At 42.0% G+C, this 21,058-nt stretch overlaps 1 protein-coding gene across 2 annotated transcripts in view; it reads right to left on the reverse strand.

The window, feature by feature from the left end:
- Window positions 1-21,058, reverse strand: part of ARSH (arylsulfatase family member H) — a 35,767-nt gene that overhangs the window by 13,394 nt on the left and 1,315 nt on the right. For both annotated transcript variants that reach the window (XM_077888596.1, XM_077888597.1), the window contains exons 2-8: window positions 14,166-14,207; window positions 12,559-12,708; window positions 10,947-11,068; window positions 8,475-8,600; window positions 5,962-6,385; window positions 4,443-4,579; window positions 284-418 (exon numbers count right to left, since the gene is read on the reverse strand). In XM_077888596.1, the coding sequence (XP_077744722.1) occupies window positions 284-418; window positions 4,443-4,579; window positions 5,962-6,385; window positions 8,475-8,600; window positions 10,947-11,068; window positions 12,559-12,708; window positions 14,166-14,188 (1,117 nt within the window). In that variant the 5' untranslated portion in view covers window positions 14,189-14,207. The remainder of the gene's footprint in view (window positions 1-283; window positions 419-4,442; window positions 4,580-5,961; window positions 6,386-8,474; window positions 8,601-10,946; window positions 11,069-12,558; window positions 12,709-14,165; window positions 14,208-21,058) is intronic.

The following is a 21,058-nucleotide window of genomic DNA, read 5'->3' on the forward strand; positions in this document are numbered from 1 at the left end:
TGCCATAGGTGGTCATTGAGACCTTACACATTGACACTCAAGAAGCTTTCATTACATCAGGCATTTTCATCTTACATTCTCAGAAATTGCCCCAGAACTTGCAACTTTTCCCATCTAGTTTCATAAGAGAATATAACTCCCACAATAATCTGCAAACCGAGTTTGTGAATGAATGTGCACGCACACAAAACGGAGTAGACAGTACTGAAGTATTATTATTATTATTATTATTATTATTATTATTATTATTATAACTAAACCACATGGGTACTGTGCACATCACCTTTGTAGATGCCGTTGGAGCCACCCAGCTGGACCTCGCCTTCTTGCACCTCCAGGCGACCCCCGTTGTCTGAGGTAAAGTACACCAGTGTGTGATTGGTCAGGCGCTCCTGGTCCAGGGTCTCCAGGATCCTACCTGCAGATGGAAACAAGAGACTCTCACCTTTCACCAGGGACCACAGTTTTCACAGTGTTTTTATTATTAGGCGTTTGTTAGCACAACAGAATAATTAAGGGTTATTTTATTGTATAGGCTATCATAACATATGGTAAATCGCTATTACACACTCTAATACACATGTAGCATATATAAGTAGACTATACAGTAGACATATAAATATATACTACATGCCATAGAATATACTAGATAGTATACAATATAAAATTGAGCTTTATATATTTGTAATTATTTATTATATATTTTATATTTTGTAATATCTTATATATGTATATAAAAGAATATATTCAATATAAATTCATAATAAATAGTAAACATACAAATAATTTATAGCTAATAATATAACAATAAATATTATTATATTTCAAAATATAAAAATGTTCCTATGTTCTAGATGATATTAAATTGTAGTACATAATATATGATAAATTGTTCCTGTATGTTTTAGATGATATTAAATTGTAATAGATAATATATGATAAATATATTATTTGTGTGTAAATATATAAAATATAATTTACATATTATAATCCTGTGCACTTTTTATACTATGAGTATTATATACTAATATGTAATATATGATATGCAAATATGCAATATATGATATGTAGGTATAGTGAAATATTTATAAGCATAATTGATAATATGTTAAAATATTATATTAAATATATAATATATAGTATATAATCTATTATATAGTATAATCTATTAAAATATTGTATAATGTTTAATTATTATATATTATATCATAGCATTATATAATATTTACTTATTTTATAATACTAATGGATATTTTTTTTTTTTTTTTTACTAATGGATATTTTATCGTGTAATGTGTAATTTTATTATATGACATTTGATCCATCATTTCAGTATGTAATAAATGATTTTCTTGGGGATCCCTGGGTGGCTCAGCAGTTTAGTGCCTGCCTCTGGCCCAGGGCACGATCCTGGAGTCCGGGGATCGAGACCCACTTCGGGCTTCCAGCGTGGAGCCTGCTTCTCCCTCCTCCTGTGTCTCTGCCTCTCTCTCTCTCTGTCTATCATGAATAAATAAATAAATCTTTTTTAAAAAATAGTGAATAAATAAAATAAATAAAAATGGGAACATCCCATCTTTAAAATAAATAAATAAATAATAAATAAATAAATTATTTTCTTCTCTAATATTTAAGTGCTCGCTTTGGCAGCACATACATTATGTAATGTTTTTAAAATATAATATGTAATATACATAAAATAAGACAATATATGATACACACAAGAAACATATTATATATAATATGTAAGAAAATATATTTTACAACTCATGTAATAATATACACATATTAGATACACCCACTACATATACACATACACTATATTAGAAAGTCTGAACTAGTATGTAGTATACAGTATCGTCATCACTCAAAATACAAGTAACCATTAAATACTAGGTCTGGCCGTTAAAAGAAACTTACGAACGCTAATAAGACAGGAGACGGTTTGAAACCAGACACGTCCAGGAGTAAATTAGCAGAGCCCTAGCCTTGCTGCAGAGAGCATGGGCCCCACCCTGCAAAGGATGAACTGTCCCCTCGCCTCTCTCATCTGACCGGCCGGCTAGTCTTGTTGCTTAGCTCGTAGCTAAGCATCGGACCATAATTAGTACATCCGCTAGACTCAGCAGGCATTGCACTGCCGTGTAGACACTCTCTTTAGGGGACAAAAGGTTTTCGAAAAAAAACTAGTAGAAAGCTGATGTCGCCACATCCCAAACTATGCTGATTTAATTTCTGATTCCAGCTGGACGTTCGCCCTGGGTTTCTCGTGTCGCACTGTGGTCCTACCGTCCAGCATGACACCCCCCACCCGCCACAACCTTGTCCCATTCAGACATGCAAAGACAACGTGACCAGCTTCAAAGAAAAGTGATTTAAGCATAAACTCATTATCCTTGCTTCCTTGTCTAAAAGTGATTTGCTTTGTAAGGTACGTTGACCATTTTTTAGGAATGTTGCAGCTAAAAAAAAAAAAAAAAAAAAGGAATGTTGCAGCTAGAAATTAAAATATTTTATAAAAAATAATAATAAAATAAAATATCTTACAACCCAGATTTTGTAAAATAAACAAAATTATGGCTTCTTGGTAAGAAAATAATTACATGTAAATTATCAGTTCTTATCAGAGCTGGCTATCATATTTAGCATCATGGTGATTTATGCTATTTATACTAAGTAAATAAAATACATGCGAATCATTTTATTTTTTGGAAATCCATATCTGTAACCTTCTGTGCACTCGATGCATAAAACCTATAGGAGTGTGTGTGCATATGTATGTGCGTTTTGCAGAAGAATAATCATAAAACTTCTTAGACAAAAATGCAAGGAAAGGAGACAAAAATAAAAAGCCGCTAAAATATATATTTTTTAAATACGGGTTCCCTTGAACAAAGAATTTAAAATATTGCTGAATGCTTGGGGCATTTGGAAGATTCACTCTGTGTGTCATTCTGAGTCTAGCATTGGGACAGCTTCTTCTTGAGAAAGTTATTAGGAAATGGTCTTAAGCTTTATCATCATATCGCCAAGTAGAAAAAAAAAACACGCACACAAAAGACACCTGTCTGATTTTCAACCTGCCTCTGGTTTTGATAGGATTGTCATCAGCCACGAAGTGGGGAAAAGCATCGTATTTGGAAGATGTCATGCAGAGAAATACCTACTTTTCATTTCTCTCATGTGAACAGTATCAGCCCAGGAATGCAATTAATAGTATTACTAAACGCAATTAGTAGTAGTCACCGCACATCCCCATCATGTATTTACATAGACAACAGAATAAAAACATAATTAGCAAAAATAAATAAATAAAAATTTAAAAAAATAAAAAATAAAAATAAAAGCGTCATTAGCTGTTCATGGCAAACTCTACATATAAACATGAGCAGAAAGTCCTTTTGCATAAAAGTGTTCTTGGCCTCGAGATAGAAATGCAGCAAAATGCCTTGTTTCCAAAGCAGATTGTCCTGGGGGAGGATAAACGTCAAGGTAAGAAATCATAATCTTTTACAGTTACACTGACGTTATAATGTTAGAGCTGTTTTTACTGCAGCAGGTGTCACTAGGTTTCAATGTTTGTGTGTATCTGCCAGTAAAATTTTTTAAAAAGTATTTATTATGCATATAAAGACATATAAACAGTGCATGTACACATATATGAATATTAATATTTAACTTGCATGGATATATCTAAAATATCAATTTAAATTAATTCCTTGCTTCATTGACTTCATATTAATAGAGATTAAATGCATGTTTATATGTATTCAGTATATCCAACAGTAACATTTTGATCTTTAAGAAACTTAAAAAAATGTAAAATTCTGTGAATATTAGTTTAGGTGGTTCTGCACAGAACACTTTTCAGAGGCCTCCACTAGTAGAACGAAACAAACAAACAAAAAAAAAAGTCCCGTGTTTCAAAAGTAAAATACTATTTTGAGCCGAAGAAATCCTACATCACGTCCAGATGAGGAAAGAGGCTATTTGGAAAACACGATTGGTTGTTTTATTGATATGCACGTTTATTTATGACCCTTTGTGTTAATCTCCGTATTGACGCTTTATGACTTCTAAACGCAGGGCTTCGGTTTTGGTAAATTCTGTCCTGCTTTTCTAAGCATTTCTCGTAACAGTGAGCTCATGAGAATGAGGCATTTGCACTTACATGCATCCAAACGATGGGGAAGGGCCGTATCCTTCACGAGGCACCTTCATCGATTTTGAACAACGGGTCTCGACCTTAAGGACGGGGGAGCCCGTAATACGGGGAAACCCGTATTTCTAAGTGTGGCTGGTCTCGCTGCACAGTTGTTCATGGGAACAACTACTCAGCGACCGGCCGACCCACCCGAGAGGCTGTCCGTTGTTTGAGGGAACCGGTGCGGATTCGCTTTCTCACGCCTCACACAGTTAAGATGATTTCCCTCGATACTTACCCACCATCCAATCCATTTCTTCGACGTTATCCCCGTAGAGACCGTACTTGCTGTGCCCCACAAACTTGTCTTTGGTGATCAGCGGAGTGTGGACGTGCAGGAAAGACACAAAGAGCAGGAAGGGGCCGCGTTTGTACCTAAGTCGGAGGGGGTGGGACACAAGAAGTGAGTTATCATCGCAAACCGAGGTGTTTTCTCCACTCAGATATGATTCTATATCAGTTGAAAGATCCCGAAATGGTTGATAGAGGTTGTCTATGTCCTTACGTCACCCTTACCACTCACAACGAGTAGCAAGTAATGCAGTAGCAGAAGGACGTGAGTGGAAAGGCCATGAGTGGGAATAAAGAATATCAGAACGTTCGCAGCAGCGACAAAGCAGTGAGTGCAATCTGTCTTCATTCCTTCCTCCTCCTCTTCCTTCTCAGTACTGCCTGAAACATAAAAGCGATGGCTGGAGCTTTGGCATGAACTTTGGACCATGAGGCTGCTTGCACAGAATCCCGGGAAGCAACATAGAAAGAGCTAAGGTGCTAATACGCCTTATTTGTTGTGTGTCATGCATTTTAATGTCATATGGAGCCATTTAAGATTTCTCCTTCACACCTTTACAACCGGGTGTGATAAAGGGGGAAGGGCATAGAGCCTGGGTGTGTTCTGTCAAAGAGGGCGCATGGGAGTGGCAAGCAGAGCTGAGTGACCGCATTCTGACCGCTGTGTTACATGCAGCAAAGAATCAAAGCATAAGAGTGGATGAAATTCCACTGTCGGACTCATTAATTCCACAAAATTATCATTTTCCTCTTCCATCTACTCCCCAATAACACAGACAGAGCCGATGAATGAGCATCCACATCTACAACTCAATCTGCTTCTAGTTGGTAACCTAGAAGGGAGCTGGCGTGCAGAAGACAGGAGACCTTCACCTTCTGCTGAACGCATAAAAGTTCAAATTACGTATTTACGCCTAGAATCACTCCCTCATCATTCACGGTTAGAGAAGTATTTTCGGGCAGCTTCTAAGACAAACCAAAATCAAGATCGATCCCTAAGATTGATTCAGTTCAGATCCCAATCCACACTGAAGTGATATAGATCAAAGTCATAGGCATTCCAGTTTTTATAAAAAAAAAGAGTGAACAAAATGTATTTCTTTTTTTTTTTAAAGAAGATTGTTTGAAAAGATTTTATTTATTTATTCGAGAGAGACACACACACACGCAGAGGGAGAAACAGGCTCCCTGTGGGACTCGATCCCAGGACCCAGGGGTCATGACTGGAGCCAAAGTTCAACCACTGAGCCACCCAGAGGTCCCAAAATGTATTTCTTTACCATTTTAGTGTTTTGCAGGAAATTTCATGTTCAATTTTATTGTAAGGGGAGATTCTAGTATATGGCAAATATCACACACACACACGTGCACACACAAGGAGGCCCATACGCCCAAGACAAACCCGACTTCTCCGAAACACAAGCAAAACTCCCGTGCAAGGAATCGGGCTGGAAATGACCCCATACCTGTCGATAAAGGCAAGGGCCTCCTTCAGCATGAGTGAAGCCACTCTTTCCTCCCGCATTGGCTGCTGGATGATTTCATGGTTTCTCATAAGAATGCAGTTCCAACGCCGAGTAAACCCATAACTGGAGTACCAGGAAATGAAAAACAGAAAGGCGAGGAGAGCGAAGGTGAGGATGACCTTCCACGGAACCACGAACCAGCGGGCGTACTTGGGGATGAGGAGCAGCAGGGGGACGAGGCTGAGCACGGCCGTGGAGATCCAAAGTTTGATCCGGAGCCAGCGGTGGAGCTCCGGCGTCCTGGAGGCCTGGCAATCGCTTAGGAGGCCAAAGGGCAGCCCGTAGAAATAGTCGAACCCATGGTTGAGGGGGTGGTAGCAGTGATCATTCCGAGAGGCACAGCTCAAACCCTGGTGCCATTTGCCTGCGGGAGAAACAAAATGGCACCAGGGGAGCAGATACATCCACCAGTTTCCGGAACGTGGGCTTCGCTTAGAAAAGTTAAATATGACTTGCACTCGCTCGCCATGAGGGTGTCGCCTTGGTACTCCAACCACCTCCCTGGGAGATGCTAAGAAGGTCCCCATATTTGTCACCAACACCGCTTTCCCTACACCCCGCATCTGTTATCCAGCAGTGCCTTCGGACTCTTTTATTGCATCCCACTGAAAAGGAACCAAAATTCTACCAATGGAGCGGCTCCAAGGGTCCGAGGTAACGGCAAAAGAGTAGCCATAAGCAAAAGGCTTCAGGTGATGCTCACTATTCGTTTTATTGAGCTCTTACTAATCCACTTCCACACACTATTGGACTTAATCCACTCCAGGCCCTCCCTCGATTGCCAAAGAGAAATTCACCCTGTAGATGGATTAATAACCCTGAGGTCATGTTAACTAATAATGGCAGAGCTGAATTTCAACCTGGGTTTGGCCGTGCTCTGGACTATTCCAGAGACACAGTGTATGAGGTCTCCGTCCACACCGTGCTGCTTGCAGTTCAATAGGGACAAACACCATAGTGGTCACGTGGGGGGGGGCGGGTACAAAGTCATTCTTTTGTTAATTTATTCCTTTAAGGGAGGACATCTCAAAACATTTAAGAGTCTGACATCCCACGTGGAGAATCCTAAAAACCATGCACATAGTAAACAGGTGGCATTTCTGAAAGTTATTTGCTCACAGCACCTCACTCATTGGATTGGAATTCCACAGAACGAATGTGGTGGGATGCTGTCAAAATGTCATGCCTCCCCCGAAAAGGGCGTAAGATATCAGGTGACCCGCCTAAGTAGACTACAGCTGGCCGTCACACATCACAAGTCTGAACTCTGTGGGTTTACTTACACGGGGATTATTTTTGATAAATGCGGTACAGTCCTGTGAATGTATCTTTCTCCCCCGGGGATTTCGTTGGATCAGTGTCTTTTCTCCAGCTCACTTTGTTGTAAGAACATGGCATATAACCCGTAGGATTTACAAATATGCGTCAATCAGTTGTTTATGTTATTGGCAAAGCTCCTGGTCAACAGCAGGCTGTTGGCGGTTGATTTGGGGGGGACTCAGAATCTGTACGTGGATTTTCCACTGTGCAGGGTGGGCGGGGGGTGGGTGTCAGCGTCCATAGTTCCCTCATTAGTCAAGGGTCTAATGTAGTAATCGCCTCATCTTGATCATTATTCATGCTTTTGATTCTCCAGCTCAAGAGGAGCTGTTTAAAAACACATTTCCAGGCAGCCTGGGTGGCTCAGCGGTTGAGCACCTGCCTTCGGCCCAGGGTGTGATCCTGGAGACCCGGGATCAAGTCCCACATCGGGCTCCCTGCATGGAGCCTGCTTCTCCCTCTGCCTGTGTCTCTGCCTCTCTCTCTCTCACTCTCTCTCCCCTTCGCTCTCTGGCTTTCTCATGAATAAATAAACGAAATCTTTAAAAAATAAAAAAAAATAAAAAATAAAAACACACTCCCAGGGCACCTGGGTGGCTCCATCAATTAAGCATCTGACTCTTGGTTTTGGCTCGGGCCATGATCTGAGCGTTGTACGATCAAGCCCTGCATGGGGCTCTACCGTCAATATGGCATCTACTTGAGATTCTCTCTCCCTCTGCTCCCTACACACACTCACACACTCTCTCTCTAAATTAAGTCAGTCAATCGTTAAAACCATAAAATTTTAAAAATTAAAAAAAATCAAAACGCATTCACTTCTCTGCTAGTAATGATGTCATCAAAGTATGTATTCCTCTCCCCTCCTCCGCCCCGAACCCCCTACAGAATATTCCATTTTGGTTATAACAATGGATGAGCACATTTGCGATTCGTTCCCACGATTCTTCCAACACCCTGCTCTAGGTACCAAAGGTCCTGAACAATCGTGCATTAAATCCTTTCTGCTCGCATCTCCTCTTAACAAGTAGTCAGCTGGCGTGAGTCCAGCTGATGTCCCCAGGGAAGGCAGAGCCCCAGTGAGACGGGATGTGCACGACCGCGCTTCCCAGTCAGAGTTCAGCGGGCCATACCTATGAGGCCCGTGCGGTAGCCGTAGTGCTGCAGCAGCTTGGCAAAGGTCGTTTCATTGGTGGGCAGACCGCCCGAGCCTCCAAGCCAGGTGAGCCCGCGGTTCAGGTTGTAGGGAGACGCCATTCCTAAGGTCACAGAAGGGGGCACCAAATGAGTATCGTAGTCCCTCATTCATGACACTCATGACTAACTCTAGGAATCTTCTTCCTCTCCTCGAAGTGTGTGCTAGTGCACCTCCACCACTCTGTTCTTTCCTGACCTTTCCCTTGCTTTTTCGTCTCTACTGAGCTCGTCCTCCCATTTGTCAAATGCAGGTATCCTGTTGGGATTAGGATCACCAGCTCCATACACGATATCTGGTCACACTAGAATTTCACAATAATAACAAATGATTTTTTTTTAGTGCAGGCATGCCCCAAACGCTGCACAGGGCATACTTGTACTAAAGACCTATTCATTGATTATTCAAAATTCAAATGTAATTGTGCATGTTACTCTGGACCGTATCCTTGGACCTCAGTTCTGAGCCTTGATCCCATCTTTCTACATGGTGAGAAACCCACGTCTCCTCCAGACCCTCTGAAGTTGAGGTCCTATCTAGACGTCTCTATACTTAGGAACCCTGATCTCAACGTGAGCAACACAGAGTCAGTCGATGGTCATCGTACTTCAATCCTGCCTCAACAAAGGACACCAGAATCCCCTCCCCAGCCACTCAATGCACAAATGCCTTTGGAATCCTCCATCTCACTCAGACTTGCCTCTTCCGTCCAATCCCATGTCAAGTCCTGATAACTCTACCCTGGTAAACGATTCAGATATTTATCTCTGATGCCATAGCTTTGGGGTAGAGCTTAAGTTGGGTTGTGCTGTGATGTCCACCAGCTCCTCTTGAGCTGGAGAATCAAAAGCATGAATAATGATCAAGATGAGGTGATCTCCATCCACCATCTCAGGTACCTTCTGAAGCACTTTCCAACCCATGTCCCTCCTCTGGTCAAACCTCATTACCATCTGTCCATCTAAATCTAAATCTGGGGTATAGCTTACACAGTATTTGATAACAACTGATTCGAGATGGTTTGAGACAGTTTGAGACGACTGATTATTGATGTGGCTGCCTTATTCTCCTAGTGCACTCACGTGGGACTGCATTATCTGTGCATGCCACTACCTCTACTAGCACATCCTCACTTCTCACTCCTCACATTTCAAGGAACATCATCCAGGAGGATTCTCCTGGGATGCTTCATGGGCTCCTATGGGTTTCCAATGCTCATTGAACGACCACTGGGATAGTTGCACTTTGAAGTGCATATATCCTACTTAAATTACAACTACCAAGAATAAACCTATAATGAAAGGTATTACACCAACATACATAATCAATTAAAAAAAAACAGAATATGTTAAAATAGCAGTGATCCAATCTGCCTCTTGCTTTTCCCTTCTCAACAGAAACAGGTACATTAAAAAGGGCCTTTTGCCAAATCCTAAAAGATGGAAGCCTACCTGTCATTGTCAAGAAAAGTGGTTACATCTTTTAATTAATTATAAATATATGTACAGATGTTAGTGTGTGTATGAAAATTGGATGAAGGGGCAGCCCGGGTGGCTCAGCGGTTTAGCGCCGCCTTCAGCCCAGGGTGTGATCCTGGAGTCCCAGGATCGAGTCCCATGTCGGGCTCTCTGCATGGAGCCTGCTTCTCCCTCTGCCTGTGTCTCTGCCTCTCTCTCTGGGTGTCTCTCATGAATAAATAAATAAAATCTTTTTTTTTTTTTTAAAAGAAAATCTGATGAAGCAGAACTTCGATCCCATCTTTCTATATGGTGAGAAACCCATGTCTCCTCCAGGCCCTCCTCTCAAGTGGAGGTCCTATCGAGACACCTCTATACTTAGGTAGAAATGTGGAAATTTAGGGATCGGGAATATCGGTAACTTCTTCATCATAAAAGGTTTGATATGTTGTAGCTGAGTATAAATATTGATATTTGTAATGTTGATTCTACAACATTATGTTGTGTGTGTGTGTGTGTGAGAGAGAGAAAATGTATGACTCATTCTTTTCCACGTCCTCCCCAAGAGCTCCTTCTGGTTCCAATCACATCCCCAGGTACTGCACAGATCCACTTTTCTTGTAACTATTACATGCTCTCTGCTAGCTTGAGGACAAGAGGAACACTTTGAAGGCTCTGACTACACGTACCTGCAAATCCTAGAAGCAGTTGGGAAATTGCTCACCAGAGCCTGAAACCCTTTGCTGTATGCACACAGGTGAGCAGGCTTAGTGGCACCTGGCAAGAGACCCACCTATTTAATCTGTGCAGGTAGAGCAATACCATCCCCATTTGTATTTAGATCCTTAATACTGTAAGCGACCTTTGGAGAGTCTTTATGAAGAGTAGCAAGAAATAAATAAGAAGAAAGCACGACATATAGACAACATTGGCCTTGCATTGCCCTGACTCACCTGATCTGATGGGGTACCTCCCTGTCAGGAAGGCAGCTCGACTCGGGGTGCATACGGAGGCAGCTGCCAGGTGCTGGGTGAGCCTCACGCCTTCGCTTGCCAGGCGGTCGATATTGGGTGTGCTATAGACAGAAGGAGGGTTCATCACGTGGGTTTCCAATTCTCAACAAAATAAAGAAGATTCAAAGCCATCCCGTTTTTTGAGTCCAATGACTCTGTTTTCTGTAAACCTAAAATACATGCTTTTAAAGCTTCAACCCATCTGCCTGTTTAGATGCATCATCCACGGTCACAAGGAAATGGAAAGCACATTTTAAAACAATATATCTTCAGGCAAAACAATTGCAGACTAATACAGGTCCGCGGGTATAATTAAACTATAACCAGTGTGAGCTCATAGGCATTTCAATGGAAACGTTAGTCCATTTGTTCATATTATATTCCCCGAAATGAAGGGGTGACTTGGATTACATAAAATTGTACCATATTTCTTGTAGTAAAATGTATCCTTTTTTAAAAATAAAGGAATGGTAGCATTTTGGAGTTTCACTTACTGCCCACTTTGCTCATCTGGTATTTTACGATCTCCAAAGATTTTTGGGGGCATCTATAGGATATAGGCTCACACAGGTGCTTTTAGCAAATCCCATAAGCTAAGGTATCCACAATCTTAATAACACACAAATGACAACCCCACAGCAATGTGAGGGGGGGAGAGAGCCCCATATTCCCAAACACTCTCAGCATCTGCATAGGGGAGAGTCCATCTGTGCAGACCGGTATTTTGTGCAAGTAGAGTCAGCATCTGGCTGAGAGTGACAGTACTAGATTCCCAGGCAACGTCTCCTGCCTTACCCGTTACTTCCTTGCAGGAGTTTAAATGGGAAACAGATGTGCTCATGCAGACCTTAAACGCCTTTAAGAAGACCAGCTCCTTTCAAAGTACAAAAATTTGCTTAAAATATAGGACTAGTGCGTGAGACACATTCCAAGGAGAACCGGTGGTATTTAAATTCACGCTAGGAGGCACCGTGTATTTGCACACGAATAAGATTTGTTTGGTGCTGAGGAGCAAGGATCATGGTCACCAGAAGCTTCAGAAATAAATCAGGGAAGATCCTGAAAAATCTCTAAGGGGTCGTTCATCTGGGCCGTGGAATGTTACTTCCTTACAGACAGGACAGAATGACACTTGCTACCGCGTTGTTGAAAACATGATGCTCCGTGAAAGAAACCAGACACAAAAGGGCACGTGATGTGTGTCATGGGCTGAACGGTGGTCTCCCCAAATTCGTAAGTAGGAGCTCTAACCCTCAGGACCTCAGAATGGGAGTGTTTCTGGAGCATGGGGAGGTGGGGTCTTTTTTTCTTTTCTTTTCTTTTTCTTTTTGGAGGTGGGGTCTTTAAAGAGGAGATTAAGTTAAAGTCAGTGGTGGGTCAGTGGTGGGTCCCAACAGGAGCAGGGTGTTCTTAGAAGAGGAGATGAGGACACACACAGACGGATGACCGTGTGAGGGCATAGGAAGAAGACGGGTCTACACACCGAAGACAGAGCCTCAGAAGGAACCAGAGGACCCGAGGCACCCCCTCCACAGCGGGGTGGCTTCTTTACCTCACTGTGTTATTACCGTAGCAGCACAGATCCCCTACCCCCAGGTCGTCCGCCATCAGCAGCACAATGTTGGGCCTGGAGTTTCTGGTCATGAAGCCTGCGCTCAGGCCCCCCAACCAGCAGCACAGCCACAGCGACAGCCGGCAGGTCCTGAAAGCATGTGGGGATGTGACAAACACAACACACGCCGTCAATCCGTGTTTGAAAGCCTGAAGTCATGCTATTCCTTACCAATTCCCACTACACAGTGCACCTGACCTGCCTTATTCAGAAACCAGAATTTTTTTTAAAGTTTTGTTTTATGTTAACATCGTATAACATACACGTTAATTTTCTATGCCTTGTGATATTCAAATTCTTATAACTTTTCAAACTGTTTCATGATACGAGATTCCTAAAAGAAGACCTAATAGTGGTGAAACTTCCTTGGAAGTCCTAATAATTTGATTTAATTTATGTTAATTTTCTATGCCTTGTGATATTTAAATTCTTATAACTTTTTTTTCTTTTTTTCTTTTTTTTCTTTTTCTTTTTTTTCTTATAACTTTTCAAACTGTTTCATGATATGAGATTCCTAAAAGAAGACCTAATAGTGGTGAAACTTCCTTGGAAGTCCTAATAATTTGATTTATGTGAATAAAAATGTAAGCAAAATAGAAAATAGGAGGCTAATTGCCTGCTAGTCCAGCTTCTTTCTTTCTTTTTTTTTTTTTTTTGGACATTCAGTTGTACTTTTTAATACATTAAAATACATACTTAAAATAACATTGGAAATTCTTTTAACATCTGAAAAAAGAAAATTAACATATTTATATAGTCTACTAAGTGTTAGGCTGTACACTCACGCAATCCTTACTGCTAATGGCTATCATATGCTCAAAAACGCACAATAGCCTTTGATCAAAATTGCTCCAAGTTGAGGACCATTGTCTTATGCAGGAAATGGGTTCCCCAACCCCAAATTCCATCTGATCCATTATAAGTTGTTAGCTCTACCTCAGAAAATGCATCTTAAACCCATTTGCATCCATCCATCATGGCAGGCCAAGTAACTCACGGTGTCTCTCACTTGGGTTTCTCAAAACTCTCCTAAGTGGCCTGACTGGTCCCATTTTGGTCACTTGGGCACCCTCCAAAATGTAGCCAAGGTGGACAACCCTATCAATGTACCAATCTGGTTGCAATGCTCCCTAACCAAGTCCAGTGGCTTCCCATTCCCCCATGATTGGCGAGACTCACAAAATGGCGCTCTTGGCTCTTTCATCATGCTTTCCTCTCATTACGCAACCGCCAGCTTAGGCTCATCCATGGGCGTCCTTACAATCCCTTCAATGATCCGTGATTTTGGCCTTTGTGCAGCCCTCACCTTTGCAACATCCTGCCTTTTGCCCTATAAATTCGGACACACGCTGGCATTCTTAAGGTAAGTATTGCCTCCTCAAAACAGCCACCCTGTGGGATGCCCCCAGCACACCCCTCATTATCCTTAGGAGGTGTCACACAGATTAGGTAGGCCAAACATCAGCGGGGGTGAGGAACCCGGGGACAGAGAACCCTTCTGTCTGGCATACAGAGAAAAAGGAAGGTTTAGGAAGTCGCCTACTTACCAGTTATAGAACAGCTGCTTCATGTCTGCGTATTTGGCTCCCCTAGGGCAGAAAAGAAAAACCCGAAGTACTGCACAGCCAACATGTCTCTCATAGCCAGGAACTCAATCCAAAGTATTAGAGAACGTGTTAATGTGGTCATCCTCTCAATTCTTCACAGCTAATTGCAAACAAGTCCTGTTCCTCCAGAATCAATCTGACCAAGAACATGCACGACCCAGTCCATTCTGGAGAGATATCACGGCTGATTCCCAACACATTACGTGGATCTGACAACAAAAACTCTTTATTGCAAAGTCAGTGAAATAAATAAGCCATCCACAACTACGCATGCATTCCATAACTATTTGTATCAGGCACCCGGTACGTACGTACTCTGCTGCAAAGAACATTTTTCTGCCCAAGGTGGATAAATAAAAAACCCAGTGATGAACACCATGGACCTATGGTCTTGTTGCCCAAACTCATTGAGCACAATGAGTTTAGCAGCATGTTTAGGAGCTGTAATTATGATCCTTTTATAAGAGTCCAAAGAGTGGTAGAGTCTTGTGTTCCCCCCACCCCACCCCCGCGGAAGACCCTCAAACAGCTCCAAGTAGGTGATGCTTTGTAAGCTGAGGAGCCATCCCACAAGACAAGTTCTATGTAATAATGATTAATGACACCACCACAGAGTTTATTGGGCTTTCTCATTCCCAAGGCATCTCTACACACGTTCCCATTGGATCCTCAAAATATCTCACCCAGCTTGCCTTGAAGGCTTAATGACACCTCTTTTGTTTTATGGGAGAGGGAGCTGGGGTCATAGGGTTCAGAACACTTTCACAAAGGACGGTAAATTGGAGATGTGGCATTCGGGAGGTCTCTGTAATCAGGTATGTGTGTCCCATACCCAGGGCTACCTCACCATCTTAGACCTCCGGTAAGGCTCTCAAATGGGGCATTGCCAGAGGCCAACTCTCGAGGGGGCATTTGATGAAACCTACACTCCCACTGTGTCTGCCCCACGAACGCCGGAGCAATACTTGTGCATTCGACTTGGTTCCATGGTGACCTTTGAACATCTCCTTGAAGGCAGCTGGAAAATAAAACCAATTTGGAAAGCCACATTCATATGTGATGCCAGCCTCATGCATTTCTACACCTCCAGGAGCCCAGGTACGCCTCAGCAGTTTGCCCACCTTTTCTAAAATCCTATGTTAAATTTTGGGAGTAGGGAAAGGAAGTGGAGAATGGGATCATGCAGAATGGGGTAGAGATAGAGGAGCTACCTGGGTGGACATGGTCTTCTTGATACCCCTTAAAATCCAGATCTGATATGTATAATTCTTTGAGACTCTAGGAGCTCTTACACCAGGAAGTTAACTTTTATTTCCATTTATTTTGCAAATAGCTTTTTATTCCTTGCCAGTTAGGAAGAACTTTGCACAGGTGACCAAGACCATCCACTGTGACTCTTACCAATCTTGGGTTGGAGAGATACATTCTTATGAAATGACACGGCTACAATTGGTAAATTTTTAAAAAGCACCATTCTTGCTTTTTTTCACCCAACACTGAGGAAATGCTTGATGTCTCCGGGGAGCATGTACCGGAAATGCATTCTGGGAATTACTGGAAATATACAGGAATGCCATGTAATGGGTTAGGCAGTGGGGTTGGAGAGGGGGAACATAAGATTATGGTTTTTCAGGCCTTTGAGGAGATGTTCAAAGTTATGGACCTAATCAAGAAGCACCACTCGAAAAACTACCCTGTAAGATCACGTTGTCAATAACTTGCATCTAAGAAAAAGTAGGAAACACATTAGCCAACACGAGAATTACATCCTCAAATGGGTGAAAATGCACGTGCACATATGCGTGGACTGTGTTGAGAGTAAGAGTCAAAACAAACCAAAACCAAACCAAACCAGTGCCCTTGGATGGTGGTGTGGCCCTTCTAAAATATTGGGGGGGAAATGCAACTATGTGAGGTGATTCATGTGCTCTCTAACCTATTTTTGGTAATCACTCTGCAATATATACAGACAGCAAATCATCACATCATACACCTTAAACTTACACCATGCTCTATGTCAATTCCATCTCAATAAAGCTGGAGAAAAGTCTTTAAAATTCCAGATTTTCATGTTTTCGGCTTTAGAGGTTAACTCCCAATGACCAAGAAATAGCAAAACATATCAGTCATAGACAGCTTAGTGAGAGAGAGGTTATCAGCTGCTTACATGGAAGAACCTGTGGGTAGGGCTTTATATGGAAATAAGGTCTTTCCAAATGTGATTAAGTGAAGGATCTGGAGTTGACACCGTTGTGGATGAGGGTGGCCCTAAATCCAATGACAGGTGTCCTCATAAGAGACAGAGAGGAGATAGAGACACAGAAGAGAAGTCATGTGAGGACAGAAGCAGAGATGGCGGGGGGGGGGGGGGGGTCATGGCTACCAGCCCAGGGACTCCTGGAGCTCCTGAAGCTGGAAAAGGCAGGAAGGACCCTCTCCTAGAGCATCAGGAGGGAGCACAGCCCTGCCTCACCTGGATCTCAGATTTCTGGTCTCCAGAACTGCAGTAAGATATATCTCTGTTGATGTAAGCCTTTGGTTTGTGGTCATTTATTACAGCAACACCAAGAAACAAATATAAGTAACTGGGGCGGGGGGCAATTTCTGCACACCAGGAGACACCATCCACAAAGCAAAAATGCCATGTTTGGAGAAGGAGAATATATCTGCAATATTTTCTATAAATAGTTTGAAAGAGGGAATAAAAATATAATAGAAAAACTAGACATCTGGTGTCTACCGGCCACTCATGGAAGACACACACGTGGCCAATAAGCTCATGACTATATGCTTAGTCTCTTCAGCAACTAGAAAAAGTAAATTTTAAGGATCATCAGGTTGCATATCTATCAAAACCCCAGTAATTTCTTCAAGTTTGATAGCATGCACTTCCAAGCAAGATTCCATGAAGGTTACCTGCACACTGTCAGTGGAAGCTTTTGTTGCCACTAAACATTAATTTTTTAAAAAAATCATAAGCCATGACACCATGGCTTCTCACCCCGGAGAAACTCTCAGCCAACAAGCAAAAGGCGGGAGAAAGGGTGTTCATTGCATCATCACTTTTAAATAGAATCAGGCTGAAGCCAACTGAAATCATGTTGACGAAGAATAGCTGGATAAATGGGAATTTATTCATAGTGCAGAAGTCTATGCTATCTCCTTGAAAAGAAGGAGGATGCCCTCATTGACCTTTTGGGTTTCTTTGATGGTAAAGCTGTATAATCCTGTGAGGCATTCCTCAAGCACGGCGGCAATCAAAACAGTAATTACTTTCATGGGACCTTTCATCCAAGGACATAGTGATGCTACCTGGATGTTATGTCCTTAAGCTTTGGAGGAAGGACGGTAATGATAGGATTACTCCCACTCTTCTGTGGATACAGGGGGCCCCTGGGGTGAGGGTATAGCTTTAGGGCCAACTAGTAAAGTCAAATGCACCCTCTCCACTAATTAAAACATTCTCTCTATTAATATTCACTAATAAAAATCTTCTAGCCACTGAACCTAGTCTCAGAACTACCTGTATGTTCTTCCAAAAAAACGGAAGCTCCTTCTTTCCCCTACACGCCTGGAAAATCATGCAATTATATAACCAAAGCCACAGCCGACTTTCAGTGCTGGTGGCCTGATGTCCGGTGGAGGCCCACCATGTTACTACGGCGGGCGGCAGTAGTACGTGTGTAGGAGAGCGAGTCAGAGACATAGTTGCAACCCAGGGGGAGCCAGGCAAAACTCAGCAGGTCATACTCAAAGTGGAGCAAACAACTGATGATAATTTTCACTTGAGCATCTCCTTCCTTCTTTCCTTTGCTACATGCTCAGGACCAACGTCTACAGCGAGGCCGGTCAATGCAGCTAAAACAGAGGAGATGCTCAAAGACGTAAATTCCCACCCGTGTCCCTAAAAAGAGCTTGAGAGGCAGACAAGGGAAACGGGTCAGACGTACCAGATGGCCGTCTCTCCATCTCAGCACTGAGGGCATCTGGAGCTGGATGGTCCTCTGGGGTGGGGCATCCTGTGCACTGTGGGGTGATGAGCAGCATCCTTGGTCTCCACCCACCACATGCCAGGAGCACCCCCTCCCCAGATATGACAACCACAATTATTCCCACATATTGCCCAGTGCCCCTGGGGCATGAAATCACCATCTCTGTGGTGAGCTCCATTGAATCAGACTGTTCAGAAATCACCCTTGGATGATTTCAAATGCTGTTCATTCATGAAGCAAGATTCTGGTTTCTCATCCAGAGCTGTTGATTTAGAGTAGACCGGCTGTGATTCTATTCCCCCCCCCCTCATTTAAATATATTAAATATAATTGAATAATATATTAAATATTTTTAATGTTAAATAATTGAAAGTAGCAATTTTCTCATTGCTTTATTTTACTAATTCCTGCTGGAGAGCGTTTAATAGGTTGAACGGCATCTTGTGGTTCCTCAGTTAAACAAGACACTTCTGAAAAGATTCACATAAAGCCCCAAACTTCCTCCAAATTGACTGATATTCAATGACTCTTGCAACATCATTATTATAAAGTGAAAAAGAGAATACTCAACAGCATGAAACGTCTTAAATACATCTGCCATTAAAAGCCGACTCTCTTCCCCACCCCCAACAATTCCTATAAAGCCACATTTTCTGCCTGATGAGATTAACCCACCCCTCCATTATTTGCTTTCCACTAAGAAAAGGTCCAATAGTCAAACATTAAATGACAACCACCGTGAAGTAAATTCAGAGACCAGACCAGAAGCCAGGTTTCTGAATAGGCAAAACTGTTACGCTATGTGTGAACCTACGATTTTCAATATTTTGCTGTTCATTCATTCACTGCAATGGTACGAGCTGCATTGTCCCATTCAAGGATTATAACAGCATCTACAAAGAAGAAAAGGAAGGAAGGAAAGAACAAAAGAAGGACGGAAAGAAGAAAGGAAGGAAGGAAGAAAGGAAGGAAAGAAGGAAGGAAGGAAGGAAGGAAGGAAGGAAGGAAGGAAGGAAGGAAGGAAGGAAACAAATTTTAAAGTTTGCAAGCTTACTTGTAGAGACTTTTATCATTTTACTACCGAGCAAAGGTCACTCACCTCCACGACCTTTGATTAGCCCATTTGTCTTCCTGGGAATAACAAAAACCCTCTTGAACACATAGCATGCACTCCAGAAAATAGAATTTTACACACCGAGTGTCCACTAACAGGTGGATGGATAAGTCCCCAATCCAAGGGAATCCCCCCAGCAACCACAAGCCGTGCGCTATTGATAATACAGGCGACAACCATGAGGATCTCCACATGAGTATGCCGAGTGAAAGAAGCCACAGGAAAGAGTATCTAATACCTTCTGCTCCCATTTATCTAAAATCTTAGGAAACGCAAAAGAGAGAGAGAATGATGATTTGATACAACTAATCCTCAACCCTTCACTCTCCACCCTGCTGACCATTAAAAATTTAAGCAGGCCAAGCTGGAATTACATGAACTTCACATATTATCTATTGAATCATATGAGCTTAACATATTTTACTTACTGGAAACAAGTTGTTTCTCCAGCTCCTACATTTGTGGGTACTGATCCTGTGTGTCCAGGCTCCTGCCACAGTTCCAAGTGACTGCACTCATTATTATAATTAAACGTTTATTAAGTACCGAGGTTGGGCACTACTCAAGTCTGTCAATTATCTTTATATGTAGGCATAACCTACCACGGCAGCCCCGATACATAGTTATTTAGCAAAAGGATCTTTCATCTCAGCTTTCAAGGGCCACCAAACATACATATATAATTAAGGGGACTTAATTAAGTCAAATATGTTTTCCGCTGGGATAATTCTTTTAAAATCTCCACCAACGACTGCAGGTAGGTTTTTCAAAAGAGCAAAGAGAGAGTAGATGTACAAGGGGAGTTTCAGCATCTTAAAATCTTTTGCAAACTCTCAAGAGTAGCTTCCGTCTCACCGTCTAAATGTGTCTTATCAGCATTGCATCTTTAAGCCTCAACGCACACCTCTCCGGAAGGTGAGCATCATTAGCTGCACGTATAGGTGGATATAGCATCGCACTGACACAGCCTGGATGCAAGATTCAGTTACACACTCCTAGAAAAATAGGTGATTGAAGAAATGCTTAGAAGATAGATGATAGATAGATAGATAGATAGATAGATAGATAGATACATGGATGGATGGATGGATGGATGGATGGATGAAAAGGTGGATAGATATAGATGGCAGATAAGACAGGTGGATGAATGGATTGATGGATAGATAGATGATTATTGGATGCATGCGTGATACATAGATGATGGATAAATCAGTGGATAGATGATGGATTGTTGATAGATAGATAGTAGATATTCTCGATAGTTGGATGGATCAATAGATGATAGATGATGGATGGATGGTTAGATGATGAATGGACAGATGGATGGATGGATAGATGATAGGTGATGGATGAATAGGTAGATGATGGATGGATAGATGATGGACAGATGGATAGATGATGGATGGATGGATAGATAGTATATATTCTCGATAGTTGGATGGACCAATAGATGATAGATATGATGGATGGATAAATAGATGATGGATGGATAGATGGATGGATGGACGAATAGATGATAGGTGGTTGGATAGATAGAAGAATGGCTTCTATCACAACACATTTTCTCATTTAATCACCCTTTATTGCGGTCCTATCATGTGTCTGAAATGGGGATATGTGTGCAACGACATGGAGACACGTGTGTTGAGGTGAGAAATACCACGAAAAAGGCAGGCATGTCATCGGCCAAGCACACAGCTTCAGCCAGAGCTCCATCATTTCTGGAG

This window comes from Canis aureus, chromosome X, assembly GCF_053574225.1.
Source record: "Canis aureus isolate CA01 chromosome X, VMU_Caureus_v.1.0, whole genome shotgun sequence".
Lineage (NCBI taxonomy): Eukaryota > Metazoa > Chordata > Mammalia > Carnivora > Canidae > Canis > Canis aureus.